The 20,827-nt window shown below is 45.2% G+C and overlaps 1 protein-coding gene across 4 annotated transcripts in view; it reads right to left on the reverse strand.

Annotated features, from left to right (window-relative positions):
* The window catches only part of LOC126294960 (neprilysin-2-like), a 385,930-nt gene that overhangs the window by 130,341 nt on the left and 234,762 nt on the right, over positions 1-20,827 (reverse strand). For all 4 annotated transcript variants that reach the window (XM_049987185.1, XM_049987183.1, XM_049987186.1 and 1 more), the window contains exon 2: positions 17,892-18,025. In XM_049987185.1, the coding sequence (XP_049843142.1) occupies positions 17,892-18,025 (134 nt within the window). The remainder of the gene's footprint in view (positions 1-17,891; positions 18,026-20,827) is intronic.

The raw sequence follows: 20,827 nt of genomic DNA on the forward strand, positions 1-20,827 counted from the left end.
AACAGATCGCCTCCAGAGTTGGCATTTCTGTGGGTTCTCTGCACACAATCCTGCACAGCGACCTGAAAATGCGGAAAGTGTCATCCAGGTGGGCGCCACGAATGCTGACGGGCGACCACACAGCTGCCCGTGTGGCACGTTGCCGAGCAATGTTGACACGCAACGACAGCACGAATGGGACTTTCTTTTCGTCGGTTGTGACAATGGATGGGACGTGGATGCTATTTTTCATTCCAGAAACAAAGCGCCAGTCAGCCCAATGGAAGCACACAGATTCACCGCCACCAAAAAAATTTCGGGTAACCGGCAGTGCTGAAAAAATGATGGTGTCCACGTTCTGGGACAGCGACGGCGTAATCCTTACCCATTGCGTTCCAAAGGGCACTACGGTAACAGGTGCAACCTACGAAAATGTTTTGAAGAGCAAATTCCTTCCTGCACTGCAACAAAACCGCCCGGGAAGGGCTGCGCGTGTGCTGTTTCATAGAGACAACGCACCCGCACATCGAGCTAATGGTACGCAACAGTTTCTTCGTGATAACAACTTTGAAGTGATTCCTCGTGCTCCTTACTCACCTGACCTGGCTCCTAGTGACTTTTGACTTTTTCCAGCAACGAAAGACACTCACTGTGGCCGTACATTCACCAGCCGTGCTGCTATTGCCTCAGCGATTTTCCAGTGGTCAAAACAGACTCCTAAAGAAGCCTTCGCCGCTGACATGGAATCGTAGCGTTGTGCAAAATGTGTACGTTTGCAGGGCGATTACGTCGAGAAGTAACGCCAGTTTCATCGATTTCGGGCGATTAGTTAATTAGAAAAAAAAGAAAAAATCGGAGGCCTTAGAACTTGAATGCACCTCGTACATTTCGTACGTAACAGACGCGTAAAACTTCTCTTGTGATTTTCTCGGAATTGCCACAGTAGTCCACCTTTCCATTTGCATATTATGTTGTTTTCATGGCCTACTAAAGGCGTGCAAAGTTTCAAGTAAATCCGTGATCCAGCGTCGTGGGCCTGCCTTGTGAGTTAAATGTATCTTTTGTGAGATGCATCACTACACTGTGTACATTTCCTCAGTTACAATTCTATAGACAAAATAACATTTTGCTACTGTGATAATATCATGCTGAACGCGCACACGCACACACATACACTATGTGATCAAAAATATACGGGTATCCCCAAACACATACGTCTTTCATATTAGGTGCGTTGAGTTGACACTTACTGCCAGGTACTCCATATTACTACACTCCTCGCCTGTTGTCTGACAGAGACCGCCGACAGTTGAAGAGGGTCGTAAGGTGTAATAGGCAGACATCTATCGACACCATTACAAAAGAATTCCAAACTGCAACAGGATCCACTGCAAGTACTACGGCAGTTAGGCGGGGGGTGAGAAAACTTGTATTTCATAACCGACACATCACGCCGGTAAATGCCAAACGACGCCTCGCTTGCTGTAGGAGTGTAAACACGGGACGATCGAACAGTGGAAAAACGGTGTGGAGCGACGAATAACGATACTCGATGTGGCGATCCGATGGCAGGGTGTGAGTATGGCGAATGCCCGGTGAACGTCATCTGCCAGCGTGTTTTTCATTTGAGGGCTTGCACCCCTTGTTGTTTTGCTCGGCACTATCAGAGCACAGGCCTACGTTGATGTTTTAAGCACCTTCTTGCTTCCCACTGCTGAAGGGCAATTCGGGGATGGCGATTGCAGCTGTTCATAATGCACGGCCTGTGGCGGTGTGGTTGCACCACAACAACATCCCTGTAATAGACTGGCCTGCACAGAGTCCTGACCTGAATCCTACAACATACCTTTGCGATGTTTTGGAATGCCAACTTCCTGCCAGGCCTCACCGACCGACATCGATACCTCTCCACAGTGCAGCACTCCGTGAAGAACGGGCTGCCATTCCCCAAGAAACCTTCCAGCACCTGATTGGACGTACGCCTGCGAGAGTGGAAGCTGTCATCAAGACTAATTGTGGGCCAACACCACACTCAATTCCAGCATTACCGATGGAGGACGCCACGAACGTGTAACTCATCTTCAGCCACGTGAACGGATACTTTCGATCACATAGTGTACGTACATACACACACACACACACACACACACACACACACACACACACACACAAAAGGTGTAAGCGCGTGTCCACTAACAAGTAAACTTTCACACGTCGCTTGAAGAAGCAACTTCTGCATGTTATTTGACATCGGAAAAAAAACAGAGAATCGACTTCCTCAAGTTATCAAGTTAGTGGAAAAAATTTCTCGTATCTCGCTGCAAGTATTGGCCGCACTTAGCAAGTATAGGAAGTTATTCTCGCTGTATGAAGGAGAGTGGCACAAAGACAGACGGCTGTGTTATGGGGAACGATTAATATACAGGGTGTTACTACTAGGTGCGGCCAAACTTTCAGGAAACATTCCTCACACACAAATAAAGAAAAGATGTTATGTTGACATGTGTCCGGAAACACTTAATTGCGATGTTAGAGCTGATTTTAGTTTCGTCAGTATGTACTGTACTTCCTCGATTCACCGCCAGTTGGCTCAATTGAAGGAAGGTAATGTTGACTTCGGTGCTTGTGTTGACATGCGACTCATTGCTCCACAATACTATCATCGAGCACATCAGTACGTAGCATCAACAGGTTAGTGTTCATCACGAACGTGGTTTTGCAGTCAGTGCAATGTTTACAAATGCGGAGTTGACAGATGCCCATTTGATGTACGGATTAGCACGGGGCAATAGCCGTGGCGCGGTACGTTTGTATCGAGACAGATTTCCAGAACGAAGGTGTCCTGACAGAAAGACGTTCGAAGCAATTGATCGCCGTCTTAGGGGGCACGGAACATTCCAGCCTATGACTCGCGACTGGGGAAGACCTAGAACGACGAGGACACCTGCAATGGACGAGGCAATTCTTCGTGCAGTTGACGATAACCCTAATGTAGGCGTCAGAGAAGTTGCTGCTGTACAAGGTAACGTTGACCACGTCACTGTATGGAGAGTGCTACGGGAGAACCAGTTGTTTCCGTACCATGTACAGCGTGTGCAGGCACTATCAGCAGCTGATTGGCCTCCATGGGTACACTTCTGCGAATGGTTCATCCGACAATGTGTCAATCCTCATTTCAGTACAAATGTTCTCATTACGGATGAGTCTTCATTCCAAAGTGATGAAATTGTATATTTTCACAATCAACATATGAGGACTGACGAGAATCCGCACGTAATTGTGCAATCACACCATCAACACAGATTTTCTGTGAACGTTTGGGCAGGCATTGTTGGTGATGTCTCGATTGGGCCCCATGTTCTTCCACCTACGCTCAATGGAGCATGTTATTCATGATTTCATACGGGATACTCTACCAGTGCTGCTAGAACATGTGCCTTTACAAGTACGACACAACATGTGGTTCGTGCACGATGGAGCTCCTGCACATTTCAGTCGAAGTGTTCGTACGCTTCTCAACAATAGATTCGGTGTCCGACGGATTGGTAGAGGCGGACCAATTCCGTGGCCTCCATGCTCTCCTGTCCTCAACCCTCTTGACTTTCATTTATGGGGGCATTTGAAAGCTCTTGTCTACGCAACCCCATACCAAATGTAGAGATTCTTCGTGCTCGTATTGGTGGACGGCTGTGATACAATACGCCATTCTCCAGGGCTGCATCATCGCATCAGGGATTCCGTGCGACGGAGGTTGGATGCACGTATCCTCGCTAACGGAGGACATCTTGAACCTTTCCTGTAACAAACTGTTTGAAGTCACGCTATTACGTTCTGTTGCTGTGTGTTTCCATTCCATGATTAATGTGATTTGAAGAGAAGTAATAAAATGAGCTCTAACATGGAAAGTAAGCGTTTCCGGACACATGTCCACATAACATATTTTCTTTCATTGTGTGTGAGAAATGTTTCCTGAAAGTTTGGCCGTACCTTTTTCTAATACCCTGTATATGCTTTGACACTCACAGCCAAGGAAGAGCGACATGGAAATTACCGATCACTTTGGTTCACTGGAAGGGAAAGTAAAATTGCAGTAGAGATGTCTTTCAATTTAAGCCAATCCTTTTCATTCTTAGTCTAGGCAGGAATGAACCAACGGCCTTGCCGCAGTTGCAACACCGATTCGCGTCTGATTACCAAAGTTAAGCGCTGTCGGGCTGGGCTAGCACTTGGATGGGTGACCATTCGTTCTGGCAAGCAGGGTGCACTCAGCCCTTGTGAGGCAACCTAGGAGCTAATTGATTGAGAAGTAGCGGCTCCGGTCTCGGAAACTGACATACAGCAGTGAGAGCGGTGTGCTGACCACATGGCCCTCCACATTCGCATCCAGTGGCGCCGGCCAGAGTGGCCGAGCGGTCCTAGGTGCATCAGTCTGGAACCGAGCGATAGCTACGGTCGCAGGTTCGAATCCTGCCTCGGGCATGGATGTGTGTGATGGCCTTAGGTTAGTTAGGTTTAAGTAGTTCTAAGTTCTAGGGGACTGATGACCTCAAATGTTAAGCCCCATAGTGCTCAGAGCCATTTGAGCCAGTGGTGCCGTGGGCAGAGGATGACATGGCGAACGGTCTGTGCCGTTGCGCCTCCAAGGCCTGTTTTTTTTCTAAACATAAATGCATTATGTTTGTAATAAATATTGTTTGCAAAAATCGAAGAATTTTGATCTCTTGGCGATAGACCTTAGAGCTGCGTCCCAGTTTCGAATATTTTATTGTAAATAGACAAAATATTTTCGAAAATTTCAAACGAAATTCTCATGAAGTTTTTAATGTGAGTGACGTCCTTCAATTTTAATCACTTCAGTAGTGTTACTTGGCAAATTTTACGCCTCTTTATCCACATCTTCACCCACACATTTCTTTTCTTCTTAACTTTTCGATTTTCGTCACTACTTCTCTTCAACGATAATGCTGCCACAAGGGTGGCGACTGCTCCGGTTTTCACGCACGACACCGTGAGCTTCCAGTTGCCGATACTACAACGCGTGTCTAGCGCAGACACTTCTGCAAGAACTTGCAGCAAGTTAGCGAAATTAACTTGACCAGAGGTAAACTCGTGCAAGTTTTTGTTCCAATGCAAACACCGCAGTAAGTAATTGCAGAAATTGCTAGTCGCTAGTGGAAACACGCCTTAATGGCCAGTTAAATAAGATTTTTTTTTCACTCCCCAATAAACCATTAATTTCAAATGTGAAGTAGGAAAATATTAATTTCAAATTCTTAAGAGGGGTAAGACGTCAAACGGGCCGACTTGGAGCAGGAGAGGCACCACAGGACATTTTAATTTCCACTGTCTATACTTTTACAAATAAATTCATAAAACTTTGTCAGCATGACCAGGAAGGATTCTGGACTCACACTGATAGCAGTGGAATTGCAAAAACATAACAAAATAATTTTTCTTTAGATATGAAATTTCATCATTTTTTCAGTTACTGTTGGCTGCATTTGTTGCTAATGGTACATTTTTCTTCACAAGTAAGAGAGATTCTTTGATGAATTTTGTACAATAAAAATGGCTCTGAGCACTATGGGACTCAACTTCTGAGGTCATTAGTCCCCTAGAACTTAGAACTTCTTAAACCTAACTAACCTAAGGACATCACATACATCCATGCCCGAAGCAGGATTCGAACCTGCGACTGTAGCGGTCTCGCGCTTCCACACTGCAGCGCCTAGAACCGCACGGCCACTTCGGCAAGCCGAATTTTGCACAGCATACAAACCATACTTACAGATGTATGAAACTCTAGAATCTTCCAAATCTATTAAAAACTGTGGAAAAAATTGAGATAATTAACTACAAAATATAATGTTTTTTTTCTGAATATAAAGTTTAAAACGTAACAGCTCATTCATTTTCTCATAAATTAAATAGATTCTACAGTTTCAGACACCTGTAAGTATCGTTTGTATGCCGTGCAAAATTCATCGAACAGTCTCTCTTACTTATCGAGAAAAGTGTACCTATAGCAACAAATGCAGCCAAGCGAAAAAATGATGAAATTTCACATGTAAAAAAAAAATATTTCGTTATGTTTTTGAACTTCCGCTGCTACGAGTGTGAATTCTGAATCCTTCCTGGTCATGCTGACAAAGTTTAGTGAATTTACTTGTAAAAGTATAGACAGTGGAAATTAAAATGTCCTGTGGTGCCTCTCCTGCTCCATGTCGGTTCGTTTGACGTCCTACCCCCCTTAATGAGTAATGATAGAAGGGCTGGGGAAAAATCCTTTGATTAACGATTTATGAAAAGCAATTTGCCTGTAATCGGCAAATAAAGTCTGAGCCGCCTCCCAGCTTGGAGAACCTGGCTACAGAGTACTCGTAAGGCTGACGTGCGTGCGGTCAAGGTCCCAAGCAGTGGCCAAAAGCCATGGAGTCCACCCCCCCCCCCCCCCCCCCCCCCCCGTTGCAGGGCCGAAACCAACAAATTCTGGAATTGTATCAGACAGTCTTAGCAGTCTACCCGTTTTGGACTGATGTGTTTAGCCGGCCGCTGTGGACGAGCGGTTCTAGGCGCTTCAGTCTGGAACCGCGCAACCACTACGGTCGCAGGTTCGAATCCTGGCTCGGGCATGTACTTGTGTGATGTCCTTAGGTTGGTTAGGTTCAAGCAGTTCCAAGTTCTAGGGGACTGATGACCTCAGATGTTAAGTCCCATAGTGCTCAGAGCCATTTGCACCTTCTGACTGAAGTGTTTATAGCTGTGTCGGACTAGGCCAATGCAGTAAACTGATTAATATTTTAAAAGGCTGTTACAACGTTTAATTCCTTAATATCATTTCAAGAATATATTCCGATTTATTCTCAGCAGCCGATTGTTATCTTTACATGACGAAATGAAAGTCGGATTATCTTTCTTTCAGTCATTCTGCATAGCATGCAGGTATGTTAATTGCTACTAGGAATTGAGATAGTTTTGTATTTTTACTTTGGCATTAGGTACTCTTTGAACATTAGTCCTGCCTGAAGCGGCAAAAAATTTTTAACAGCGGTCGGTGAGAATTCTGGGGCCACAGCTGTGGCGGATGTCGTGGTAAGTTAATTTTCTCAGTGGATTTTTATTGTAAGCCCCATTTAGCGGAAGTTCAAATTACAGGAACTCTATTATTCGGAATTCCGTAGTCGTTTATTTTTTAGAAAAGAGCACCCACAAAACTGACACACACACACACACACACACACACACACACACACACACACACACAAACACAACAGTTACAGGTACTTAAATACAGACACACACACTCGCTGCTATATATAGGTACACATTCATAAATTCATACACATGTAATATATACTATGTGATCTAAAGTATCCAGGCATTTGGCTGAAAATGACTTACAACTTCGTGGCAGCGTCCACCGGTAACGGTAGAATTCAATATGGTGTTGGCCCACCCTTAGCTTTGATGACAGCTTCCACTCTCGCAGGCATACGTACAATCAGGTGCTGGAAGGGAATGGTAGCCCAATCTTCAAATGGTTCAAATGGCTCTGAGCACTATGCGACTTAACTTCTGAGGTCATCAGTCCCCTAGAACTTAGAACTAATTAAACCTAACTAACCTAAGGACATCACACACATCCATGCCCGAGGCAGGATTCGAACCTGCGACCGTAGCGGTCGCTCGGTTCCAGACTGTAGCGCCTAGAACCGCACGGCCATTCCGGCCGGACCCATTCTTCACGGAGTAGCTGCAGTGGGGAGAGGTATTGCTGTCGGTCGGTAAGGTCTGGCAAGAAGACGGCGTTTCAAAGCATCCCAAAGGTGTTCTATAGGATTCAGGTCAGGACTCTGTGCAGGCCAGTCCATTACAGGGGTGTTATTGTCGTGTAACCACTCCGCCACAGGCCGTGCATTATGAACAGGTGCTCGATCGTGTTGAAAGATGCAATCGCCATCCCCGAATTGCTCTTCAACAGTGGGAAGCAAGAAGGTGCTTAAAACGTCAACGTAGGCCTCTGCTGTTATACTGCCACACAAAAGAAGGGATGCAAGGCCCTCCATGAGAAAACACGACCACACCATAACGCCACCGCCTCCGAATTTTACTGTCGGCACTACACACGCTGCCAGATGATGTTCGCCGGGCATTCGCCATAGCCACACCCTGCCATCGGATCGCCACATTGTGTACCGTGATTTGTCACTCCACACAACATTTCTCCACTGTTCAATCGTCCAATGTTTACGCTCCGGACACCAATCCTGGCCTAGTGGATCCTGATGCCCTTTGGGATTACTGATGGTCTGGATAGATGGTGGTGGTTAGTGTTTAACGTCCCGTCGACAACGAGGTCATTAGAGACGGAGCGCAAGCTCGGGTTAGGGAAGGATTGGGAAGGAAATCGGCCGTGCCCTTTCAAAGGAACCATCCCGGCATTTGCCTGAAACGATTTAGGGAAATCACGGAAAACCTAAATCAGGATTGCCGGAGACGGGATTGAACCGTCGTCCTTCCGAATGGGCGTCCAGTCTGGATAGATGTCCGCCTATTGCACACTACGAGCCATTCAACTGCTGGCGGTGTCTGTCAGTCAACAGACGAGGTCGGCCTGTACGCTTTTCTGCTGTATGTATCCCTTCACGCTTGACTGTCACATCAGAAAGAGTGGACCTAGGGATGTTTAGGAGTGTGGAAATCTCGCGTACAGACGTATGACACCAGTGACACCCAATCACCTGACCACGTTCGAAGTCCGTGACTTCTGCAGAGTGCCCCATTCTGCTCTCTCATGATGTCTAATGACTACTAAGGTCGCTGATATGGAGTACCTGGCAGTAGGTGGCAGCACAATGCACCTACTATGAAAAATGTATGTTTTTGGGAGTGTCCGTATACCTAGGATGGTATGCGGTCGCAGGTTCGAATCCTGCATCGGGCATGGATGTGTGTGATGTCCTTAGGTTAGTTAGGTTTAATTAGTTCTAAGTTCTAGGGGACTGATGACCTCAGAAGTTAAGTCGCATAGTTCTCAGAGCCATTAGAACCATTTGAAGATTGGTCTGCCATTCCCGTGGACCTAGGGATGTTTAGGAGTGTGGAAATCTCGCGTACAGACGTATGACACCAGTGACACCCAATCACCTGACCACGTTCGAAGTCCGTGACTTCTGCAGAGTGCCTCATTCTGCTCTCTCATGATGTCTAATGACTACTAAGGTAGCTGATAATGGAGTACCTGGCAGTAGGTGGCAGCACAATGCACCTACTATGAAAAATTTATGTTTTTGGGAGTGTCCGTATACCTAGGATGGTATGCGGTCGCAGGTTCGAATCCTGCCTCGGGCATGGATGTGTGTGATGTCCTTAGGTTAGTTAGGTTTAATTAGTTCTAAGTTCTAGGGGACTGATGACCTCAGAAGTTAAGTCGCATAGTGTTCAGAGCCATTTGAACCATTTGAAGATTGGTCTGCCATTCCCGTGGACCTAGGGATGTTTAGGAGTGTGGAAATCTCGCGTACAGACGTATGACACCAGTGACACCCAATCACCTGACCACGTTCGAAGTCCGTGACTTCTGCAGAGTTTCCCATTCTGCTCTCTCACGATGTCTAATGACTACTAAGGTCGCTGATATGGAGCACCTGGCAGTAGGTGGCAGCACAATGCACCTACTATGAAAAATTTATGTTTTTGGGAGTGTCCGTATGCTTTTGATCACATAGCGTACATGGTCCAGTCACATTGCTGGGGCACCGCTTATGTTCGCTGCCAACATGCAATGAACCACTTACAGGTGGCATGTGGCACCAGTAGCAGTCGAGGGTATAGAAAGCGTGTCACGGAGATCCGGAAACAATGCGGTCGTTGTCGTAATGTGGAAACAGAGTGATTCGTCTCACGTCCAAAAGGGAGAGATCATTGGCTTTTACGCCAAAGGTGGGAGCATTTCTGAAATAGCTGACTCTGTAAACTGTTTGCATGCTGCTGCGGTTCAAGCATGCAAGTGTCGCAAAATGTCGCTATCCAAAACTGGCACCGAGGCACTGTGCTGCACCAGAGGGTATACAGGGTGTTACGAAAAGTTGCGGCCAAACTTTCAGGAAACATTCCTCACACACAAATAAAGAAAATATGTTATGTGGACATGTGTTCGGAAACGCTTACTTTCCATGTTACAGCTCATTTTATTACTTCTCTTCAAATCACATTAATCATGGAATGGAAACACACAGCAACAGAACGTACCAGCGTGACTTCAAACACTTTGTTACAGGAAATGTTCAAAATGTCCTCCGTTAGCGAGGATAAACGCATCCACCCTCCGTCGTACGGAATCCCTGATGCGCTGATGCAGCCCTGGAGAATGGCGTATTGTATCACAGCCGTCCACCAATACGAGCACGGAGAGTTTCTACATTTGGTAGCGGGGTTGCGTAGACGAGAGCTTTCAAATGCCCCCATAAATGAAAGTCAAGAGGGTTGAGGTCAGGAGAGCGTGGAGGCCACGGAATTGGTCCGCCTCTACAAATCCATCTGTCACCGAATCTGTTGTTGAGTAGCGTACGAACACTTCGACTGAAATGTGCAGGAGCTCCATCATGCACGAACCACATGTTGTGTCGTACTTGTAAAGACACATGTTCCAGCACCTCGTGAGAACGTGCTCCATTGAGCGTAGGTGAAAGAATATGGGGCCCAATCGAGACATCACCAACAATGCCTGCCGAAACGTTCACAGAAAATCTGTGTTGATGACGTGATTGCAGAATTGCGTGCGGATTCTCGTCAGCCCGCACATGTTGATTGTGAAAATTTACAATTTGATCACGTTGGAATGATGCCTCATCCATAGAGAGAATATTTGCACTGAAATGAGGATTGACACATTGTCGGAGGAACCATTCGCAGAAGTGCACCCGTGGAGGCCAATCAGCTGCTGATAGTGCCTGCACACGCTGTAGACGGTACGGAAACAACTGGTTCTCCCGTAGCACTCCGCATACAGTGACGTGGTCAACGTTACCTTGTACAGCAGCAACTTCTCTGACGCTGACATTAGGGTTATCGTCAACTGCACGAAGAATTTCCTTGTCCATTGCAGGTGTCCTCGTCGTTCTAGGTCTTCCCCAGTCGCGAGTCATAGGCTGGAATGTTCCGTGCTCCCTAAGACGCCGATCAATTGCTTCGAACGTCTTGATATCGGGACACCTTCGTTCTGGAAATCTGTCTCGATACAAACGTACCGCGCCACGGCTATTGCCCCGTGCTAATCCGTACATCAAATGGGCATCTGCCAACTCCGCATTTGTAAACATTGCACTGACTCTAAAACCACGTTCGCGATGAACACTAACCTGTTGATGCTACGTACTGATGTCCTCGATGTAGAGCTGTAGAGCAATGAGTCGCATGTCAGCACAAGCACCGAAGTCAACATTACCTTCCTTCAATTGGGCCAACTGGCGGTGAATCGAGGAAGTACAGTACATACTGACGAAACTAGAATGAGCTCTAACATAGAACTTAAGCGTTTCCGGACACATGTCAACATAACATCTTTTATTTATTTGTACGTGAGGAATGTTTCCTGAAAGTTTGGCCGTACCTTTTTGTAACACCCTGTAGAGGGCAGGGGTGAACCATGGCTGCAGACGTGTGTACAGGTGAATGTAGACACAACTGTTGAGCAACTGAAAACCCAGATGAACCGAGGGGTTGCTGACAATGTCTTCTCGTCAAAATTGCTGCATATAGGCCTCTGCCTCAGGCACCTGGTTTGTGGACCCGTGCTTGACTGCTGAACTTCCACACCAATACCACAACAGGTGGCTTTTTCAGTTATGTAACCCTGTCTTACAGATCACACAATGACAGATCCTAGCAAGAGAGTCCGAATCGACGGCCTTTATACTGCCACAGCCAATTCCTGGTGCTGCGTCTTTCCATTTTGATGCTATTAAGAATCGCTATGTCAATGTATTCATCTTTTCAACAGCTTTCGAACTGTGTTAATATAGTACATCATTCCGTTTAGGAAAATGTATTGCCCCCTATAGTTTGTTTGATACAACAGTTACCCACACAACAAAATTACATTGCCCTTCAGCCTACTATCGTTTCCCAAAATTCTCGTTCCAATATCTCGAATCTTTCATGAAATATAAAGGGCGCACATTTTCGCTGATAAACCTTCCTCCCCACATGAAACCCTACTGGTATTTTTGAAACTAAAATTTATTCGAACTGGCCATGAACATTTCCCGTATTTCACATATTCTTACAGTGAAATCATGAATTCCCCTTTTTAAAGTAGAGAAAATTAAATAAACGACCTATAGGAGCCAATGGAATGGAGTGCTATATGAAAAGTAGCAAGGTGCTTTATTCAAAGAGTTTCTAACGAACGTCGCTTTTGTTTCACAACCACTATAGGAACCCAACGACATATTGTTAACGCTTTTAGCTTCTGGGAGTCTTTTGTGTCTGGCAGTCTTTAGCATCTGTTAGTCTTTGTGTCCGAAATTTTAGTGTCCGAGCTTTTAACATCTCATTACCGAGAATTCGCCTCCCTTAAGTTCGTGGAGCACTGCGTCATTGGAAGCCGGGCAAATTAGAAGTAAATTTCTGTTCGTTTAATTTATTGTTAAAAATACGAAAACTGACGCTAACGTCCATAGAACTCCTTAATCGATAAATGATCGATGTCATTAATTTAAATGTGAGAAATTCAGTTGTTGCCAAAGCTACTATTCAGACATCACACTGCAGGTTGACTTTCAGCTATACACCCTGTGTGGACATTAATTATCGAGCTAAAGTGTCACGACTCATACGAGTGAAACATATCACAGAAACGGCTTTAATAAAAATATACTTGAGGACAAGCTATAGATCCGTACAATTTCGAACGCAGTGTCATGAGAAGTGAACTCTGTATTGGATTATCTCTGGTCTACCATAATAATAATAATAATAATAATCGTTTATTCCCCACGAATACTGAACAATTGTCAATAGACAAAACATCATGGTGTGTTACATGAACCCTGCGTCGGTAACGAAATTTCCGCTCTGCAATAGAGTGTGTACTGACATGAAACTTCCTGGCCGATTGAAACTGTGTGCCAGGCTGAGACTCGACATCGAAACCCTCACCTTTCGCGGGCAAGCGCTCTACCAACTGAGCTACCCAAGCACAACTCCTGTCCTGTTCTCACAGCTGTACTTCCACGAACGGCGAAGGTCCCGAGTTCGACTCTCAGTCTGGCACACAGTTCTAATCTACCAGGAAGCTTCAAACGCTGCGTCTTTTAAAGGAATTACCTTGTACACATGTGCTACGCTACCCAGACACATCCACTCATTCTGAAACACGGATTGGTCAACTTTTTTTTTTTTCATCAGTCTACTGACTGGTTGGATGCGGCCCGCCACGAAATCCTTTCCTGTGCTAACCTCTTCATCTCAGAGTAGCACTTGCAACCTACGTCCTCAATTATTTGCTTGCGTATTCCAATCTCTGTCTTCCTCTATAGTTTTTGCCCTCTACAGCTCACTCTAGTACCATGGAAGTCATTCCCTCATGTCTTAGCAGATGTCCTATCATCCTGTCCCTTCTCCTTATCAGCGTTTTCCACATATTCCTTTCCTCTCCGATTCTACGTAGAACCTCCTCATTCCTTAGCTTATCAGTCCACCTAATTTTCAACATTCGTCTATAGCACCACATCTCAAATGCTTCGATTCTCTTCTGTTCCGGGTTTCCCACAGTCCATGTTTCACTACCATACAATGCTATATTCCAGACGTACATACTCAGAAATTTCTTCCTCAAATTAAGGCCGGTATTTGATATTAGTAGACTTCTCTTGGCCAGAAATGCCTTTTTTTGCCATAGCGAGTCTGCTTTTGATGTCCTCCTTGCTCCGTCCGTCATTGGTTATTTTACTGCCTAGGTAGCAGAATTCCTTCATTGACTTCGTGACCATCAATCCTGATGTTAAGTTTCTCGTTGTTCTCATTTCTACTACTTCTCATTCGTCTTTCTCCGATGTACTCTCAAACCATACTGTGTACTCATTAGACTGTTCATTCCGTTCAGCAGATCAGTTAATTCTTCTTCACTTTCACTCAGGATAGCAATGTCATCAGCGAATCGTATCATTGATATCCTTTCACCTTGTATTTTAATTCCATTCCTGAACCTTTCTTTTATTTCCATCATTGCTTCCTCGATGTACAGATTGAAGAGTAGAGGCGAAAGGCTACAGCCTTGTCTTACTCCCTTCTTAATACGAGCACTTCGTTCTTGATCGTCCCCTCTTATTATTCCCTCTTGGTTGTTGTACATATTGTATATGACCCGTCTCTCCCTATAGCTTACCCTTACTTTTTTCAGAATCTTGAACAGCTTGCACCATTTTATATTGTCGAACGCTTTTTGCAGGTCGACAAATCCTATGAACGTGTCTTGATTTTTCTTTAGCCTTGCTTCCATTATTAGCCGCAACGTCAGGATTGCCTCTCTCGTGCCTTTACTTTTCCTAAAGCCAAACTGATCATCACCTAGCGCTATCTCAATTTTCTTTTCCATTCTTCTGTATATTATTCTTGTAAGCAACTTCGATGCATGATCTGTTAAGCCGATTGTGCGATAATTCTCGCACTTGTCAGCTCTTGCCGTCTTCGGAATTCTGTGGATGATGCTTTTCCGAAAGTCAGATGGTATGTCGCCAGAATCATATATTATACTCACAAAAGTGAATAGTCATTTTGTTGCCACTTCCCCTATTGATTTTAGAAATTCTGATGGAATGTTATCTATCCCTTCTGCCTTATTTGACCGTAAGTACTCCAAAGCTCTTTTAAATACCTATTCTAATACTTGATTCCCTATCTCTTCTAAATCGACTCCTGTTCCTTCTTCTATCACATCAGACAAATCTTCACCCTCATAGAGGCTTTCAATGTATTCTTTCCACCTATCTGCTCTCTCTTCTGCATTTAACAGTAGAATTCCTGTTGCACTCTTAATGTTACCACCGTTGCTTTTAATGTCACCAAAGGTTGTTTTGACTTTCCTGTATGCTGAGTCTGTCCTTCCGACAATCATATCTTTTTCGATGTCTTCACATTTTTTCCTGCAGCCATTTCGTCTTAGCTTCCCTGCAGTTCCTATTTATTTCATTCCTCAGCGACTTGTATTTCTGTATTCCTGATTTTCCCGGAACATGTTTGTACTTCCTCCTTTCATCAATCAACTGAAGTATTTCTTCTGTTACCCATGGTTTCTTCGCAGCTACCTTCTTTGTACCTATGTTTTCCTTCCCAACTTCTGTGATGGCCCTTTTTAGAGACGTCCATTCCTCTTCAACTGTGCTGCCTACTGCGCTATTCCTTATTGCTGTATCTACAGCGTTAGAGAACTTCAAACGTATCTCGTCATTCCTTAGAACTTCCGTATCCCACTTCTTAGCGTATTGATTCTTCCTGACTAATGTCTTGAACTTCAGCCTACTCTTCATCACTACTATACTGTGATCTGAGTCTAAATCTGTTCCTGGGTACGCCTTACAATCCAATATATGATTTCAGAATCTCTGTCTGACCATGATGTAATCTAATTGAAATCTTCCCGTATCTCCCGGCCTTTTCCAAGTATACCTCCTCCTCTTGTGATTCTTGAACAGGGTATTTGCTATTACTAGCTGAAACTTGTCACAGAACTCAATTAGTCTTTCTCCTCTTTCATTCCTTGTCCCAAGCCCATATTCTCCTGTAACCTTTTCTTCTACTCCTTCCCCTACAACTGCATTCCAGTCGCCCATGACTATTAGATTTTCGTCCCCCTTTACATACTGCATTACCCTTTCAATATCCTCATACACTTTCCCTATCTGTTCATCTTCAGCTTGCGACGTCCGCATGTATACCTGAACTATCGTTGTCGGTGTTGGTCTGCTGTCGATTCTGATTAGAACAACCCGGTCACTGAACTGTTCACAGTAACACACCCTCTTTCCTACCTTCCTATTGATAACAAATCCTACACGTGTTATACCATTTTCTGCTGCTGTTGATATTACCCGATACTCATCTGACCAGAAATCCTTGTCTTCCTTCCACTTCACTTCACTGACCCCTACTATATCTAGATTGAGCCTTTGCATTTCCCTTTTCACATTTTCTAGTTTCCCTACCACGTTCAAGCTTCTGACATTCCACGCCCCAACTCGTAGAACATTATCCTTTCGTTGATTATTCAATCTTTTTCTCATGGTAACCTTCCCCTTGGCAGTCCCCTCCCGAAGATCCGAATGGGGGACTATTCCGGAATCTTTTGCCAATGGAGAGATCATCATGACACTTCCTCAACTACAGGCCACATGTCCTGTGGATGTATGTTACATGTCTTTAATGCAGTGGTTTCCATTGCCTTGTGCATCCTCATGTCGTTGATCATTGCTGATTCTTCCGCCTTTAGAACCTCTATCCGCTCCTCCGCCCTCTTTGACAAGGCCGTTGGCAGAATGAGGCTGACTTCCTATGCCGGAAGTCTTCGGCCGCCAATGCTGATTATTTATCAAACTTTAGGCAGTGGTGGGGATCGAACCCGGGACCGAAGACGTTTTGGTTATGAATCAAAGACGCTACCCCTATACCACGGGTGACCTCTCGTCTAGTAACTGTTAATGAGCGTCTTTGGTGGGAAAACAATGCAGGTACCCAATAGCAATAATTTGAATCGAAACTTATTAACGAAAGACACTTTAAAAGATTTGTGTAGCGCCGAATTTAGACTCAAATTACTGCAAAGAGCTGACGTTATCAACACATTTTGTCTCCAATAACAGATAGCATCATGTCGCCTCACTTCCACATATCTTGTAAAGGTGAAGAATATTGGTAGGGCATAGAAAAAGGACGTCACACTTTCGCTGATCGTGGGAGTGCCAGTAGCCACCAATAGGAGGCAGCACACTCTGTAACACATAGAATGTCACAGGGGGCTTCACCTTTTTAACAGTTCTGCAATCGAAACTTCCTGGCAGATTAAAACTGTGTGCCCGACCGAGACTCGAACTCGGGATCTTTGCTTTCGCAGGCAAGTGCTCTGCCATCTGAGCCACCCAAGCACGACTTACGTCCGGTCCTCACAGCTTTTCTACTGCCAGTATCTCGTCTCCTACAGTTTTAATCTGCCAGGAAGTTTCATATCAGCGCACACTCCACTGCAGAGTGAAAATCTCATTCTGGAGTTCTGGAATTATTTTTTTCTCTATTTATGTAGGAGTTATACTCTGTAACACATAGAATGTCACAGTGGGTTTCACCTTTTTAACAGTTCTGGAATTGACATCACCTGGAAATCGGGTTTTCTGCAGGATATCAGCGTCTTCCAAACACGATATTTCGACATCATTACTTGACATCTTCATCAGGTGTTCCCTGAGACTGTCTCAGGGAACACCTGATGAAGACGTCAAGTAATGACGTCAAAATACCGTGTTTGGAAGACGCAGATATCTGGCAGAAAACCCGATTTCCACGAGATGTCATCAAATCGCTGGGAAAGTCTCAGAAATTGCAGTTCTGGAATTATTTTTTTCTCTATTGATATGGGATTTATATGTTGTCATGACGTTTATGTGTAAAGAACTTCTGAACAAAAGACTGCAGCAGTGGAAGCAGATTGGGCAGTATTTGTGAGGTTCCATGTATTCGAAACAATATAGATTGTGTAAAGGTGCGAATGACACAGAGGAGTCTCAGAGTGGGAACGGACTCCAAAGAACACTATCCGGCCGGTTGCACCGCCAGGCTCCCACAGCGCAAGCAGCAGCAGGAACTGAAGTGCAGCGAGAGGTTTGTTTACGTTTGCTTGGCTTTTGTTCTGGCGGCCATACCAGACTGGTGCTGCTGCCTGGCGACGAGGGCACCCAGCGAGATGGCGAGCGCGCCGGCCACCAGGAGCGCCACCGTCGCCACCAGCGTCAGCCCGCGCTCCATGGCGGTACGGCGACCCCACCACGTGGGGTTCCTGCAACACGGCAGACCAGAGGGATCCGGTCAGCACTGCGACACGACACGACACAACTGCTGGTCCTAGCCCATCACAGAAGCAGAAAATGACAATGGGATAATCACTAAACTGTAGACTTTCACGGCTGGAAATGTCACGTCCATTATTGCTCGAGTATCATGTCGTTTTTGGAAACCCAGAATCTACTCTGTAGGAATCAACATGGATTCCGGAAACAGCGATCGTGTGAGACCCGACTAGCTTTATTAGTTTGTGAGACCCAGAAAATATTAGATACAGCCTCCAGGCAGATACCAGTTTCCTTGACATCCGGAAGGCATTCGATACAGTTCTGTAATGTCGCCTGATAAAGCAAGAGCCTACGGAATATCAGACCAGATGTGTCGCTGGATTGAAGAGTTTTTAGCAAACAGAACACAGCATGTTGTTATCAACGGAGAGACGTCTACAGACGTCAAACTAACCTCTGGCGTGCCACAGGGGAGTGTTATGGGACCATTTCTTTTCACAACATATATAAATGACCTAGTAGATAGTATCGGAAGTTCCGTGCGGCTTTTCGCGGATGATGCTGTAGTATACAGAGAAGTTGCAGCATTAGAAAATTGTAGCTAAATGCAGGAAGATCTGCAGCGGATAGGCACTTGGTGCAGTGACTGGCAACTGACCCTTAACATAGACAAATGTAATGTATTGCGGATACATAGAAAGAAGGATCCTTTATTGTATGATTATATGATAGCGGAACAGACACTGGTAGCAGTTACTTCTGTAAAATATCTGGGAGTCTGCGTGTGAAACGATTAGCAGTGCAATGATCATATAAAATTAATTGTCGGTAAGGCGGGTACCAGGTTGAGATTCATTGGGAGAGTCCTTAGAAAATGTAGTCCATCAACAAAACACTCGAGTCCTATTCTTCAGTATTGCTCATCAGTGTGGGATCCATACCAGATCGGGTTGATGGAGGAGACAGAGAAGATGCAAAGAAGAGCGGCGCGTTTCGTCACAGGGTTATTTGGTAACCGTGGTAGCGTTACGGAGATGTTTAGCAAACTCAAGTGACAGACTCTGCAAGAGACGCGCTCTGCATTGCGGTGTAGGTTGCTCGCCACGTTTCTGGATGAGGTATCGAATATATTGCTTCCCCCTACTTATACCTCCCGAGGAGATCGCGAATATAAAATTAGAGAGATTCGAGCGCGCACGGAGGCTTTCAGACAGTCGTTCTTCCCGAGAACCATACGCGACTGGAACAGGAAAGGGAGGTAATGACAGTGGCACGTAAAGTGCCCTCCGCCACACACCGTTTGGTGGCTTGCGGAGTATAAATGTAGATGTAGATGTAGATAATTATCCAGGCTGTTATGCTGTGGTCGATTGATGAGTTCTGTGTCAGTTCCCAACGTCTTCAAGGGGGTCTATAGAACAGTGAGAATATTAGCCAATGCAAAACCGCCGAAGAGTAATATAATTGTGGGTGAGAGAAGAGCTTTAAAACTCCTGAATGACGACGATTCTCCCAGCTGACAAAGGAAGCGCAATGGTGGTTGTGGATGTGGCTGACTATCAGAGTAAAATTACTGATCTACTAGATCCGCAAACATATAGGAAGCTGAATAAGGACCCCACTAACAACGTCCTCCACTGAAGATAGTGTACAGAAAGGTCTGTGCAATTCGGTTATGCTACCACGGAGGCTTCAAAATGCATAAAGAAAATGTGCCGTTAAGGCCGATACTAAGTGCCATTGGTTCGCTCACCTACTCGTTAGCCTACGCTGTTAAAACCACATGTAGGCCGTTCGGGCTCTTACATAAAAAAATTCGACACAGTTCATCAGCAGATTGAATGGCCTAGTGGTCCAGCCGGAGGACATATTGGTCAGCTTCGATGTGGTATCGCTGTTTACCATGGTTCCACTTAATGATGTATTGGAAGAGATGGATCGGATTTTTCCTGCCCATATTTCAGAACTGTTTAAGTGTTGTTTGACGACCACATACTTCAACAGGAATGAACAGTTTTATGAGCAAACGGATGGCGTGGCTATGGGAAGCCCCCAAAAGTCCTGTAATTGCAAACTTCTTTATGGAGAAATTCGAAGAACAGACCTTAGGTACTGCTAGCAAAAACACCAAATGTATGGTTCCGATACGTGGATGACACGTTTGTGCTGTGGAGACATGGAAGTGAGGAACTAAGCTCGTTCCACGAACATCTGAACAGTATAAACTCGAGAACTCAGTTTACAATGGAGAAGGAGGTAGGCGGCAAATTATATTTCCTCGGTGTGCTTGTTTTTAGAAACGAAAATGGTAGTTTGGGCCACTCAGTATACCGCAAACCCACGCAAGTGGACCGTTATTTGCACCGGGATTCGAACCACCACCCACAACAGAAGCGGGGTGTTATCGTTAGCGGACAGACCTAGAAATATTTGGAAACCTGAGTTGCTCGACGCTGAGATGGAACATCTCCACAACGCACTAATGAAGAACGGATATTCGTCCGCTGAAATAAAACGTGCGTTGAGACAGCCACACAGAAACCATAGTGACGTACAGGCTACTGCAAAATCTAAGGTTTACCTCCCGTTTGATAAAAATGTAACGGAAAGAATAGGGTGGATCTTGACGAAGCGGAATATTACCGTAATTTACAAGCCCACCAGGAAGATACAGGAATACCTTAAGCCTGCCAAGGACGCTCGCAAACCATTGGAAAAAGCTGGAGTGTATAGGATCCCGTGCAGCTGTGGAGATGTTTATGGGGGTACCACTGAAAGAACTGTTTCAA

The sequence above is a fragment of the Schistocerca gregaria genome, chromosome 11 (assembly GCF_023897955.1).
Source record: "Schistocerca gregaria isolate iqSchGreg1 chromosome 11, iqSchGreg1.2, whole genome shotgun sequence".
Taxonomy (NCBI): Eukaryota; Metazoa; Arthropoda; class Insecta; order Orthoptera; family Acrididae; genus Schistocerca; species Schistocerca gregaria.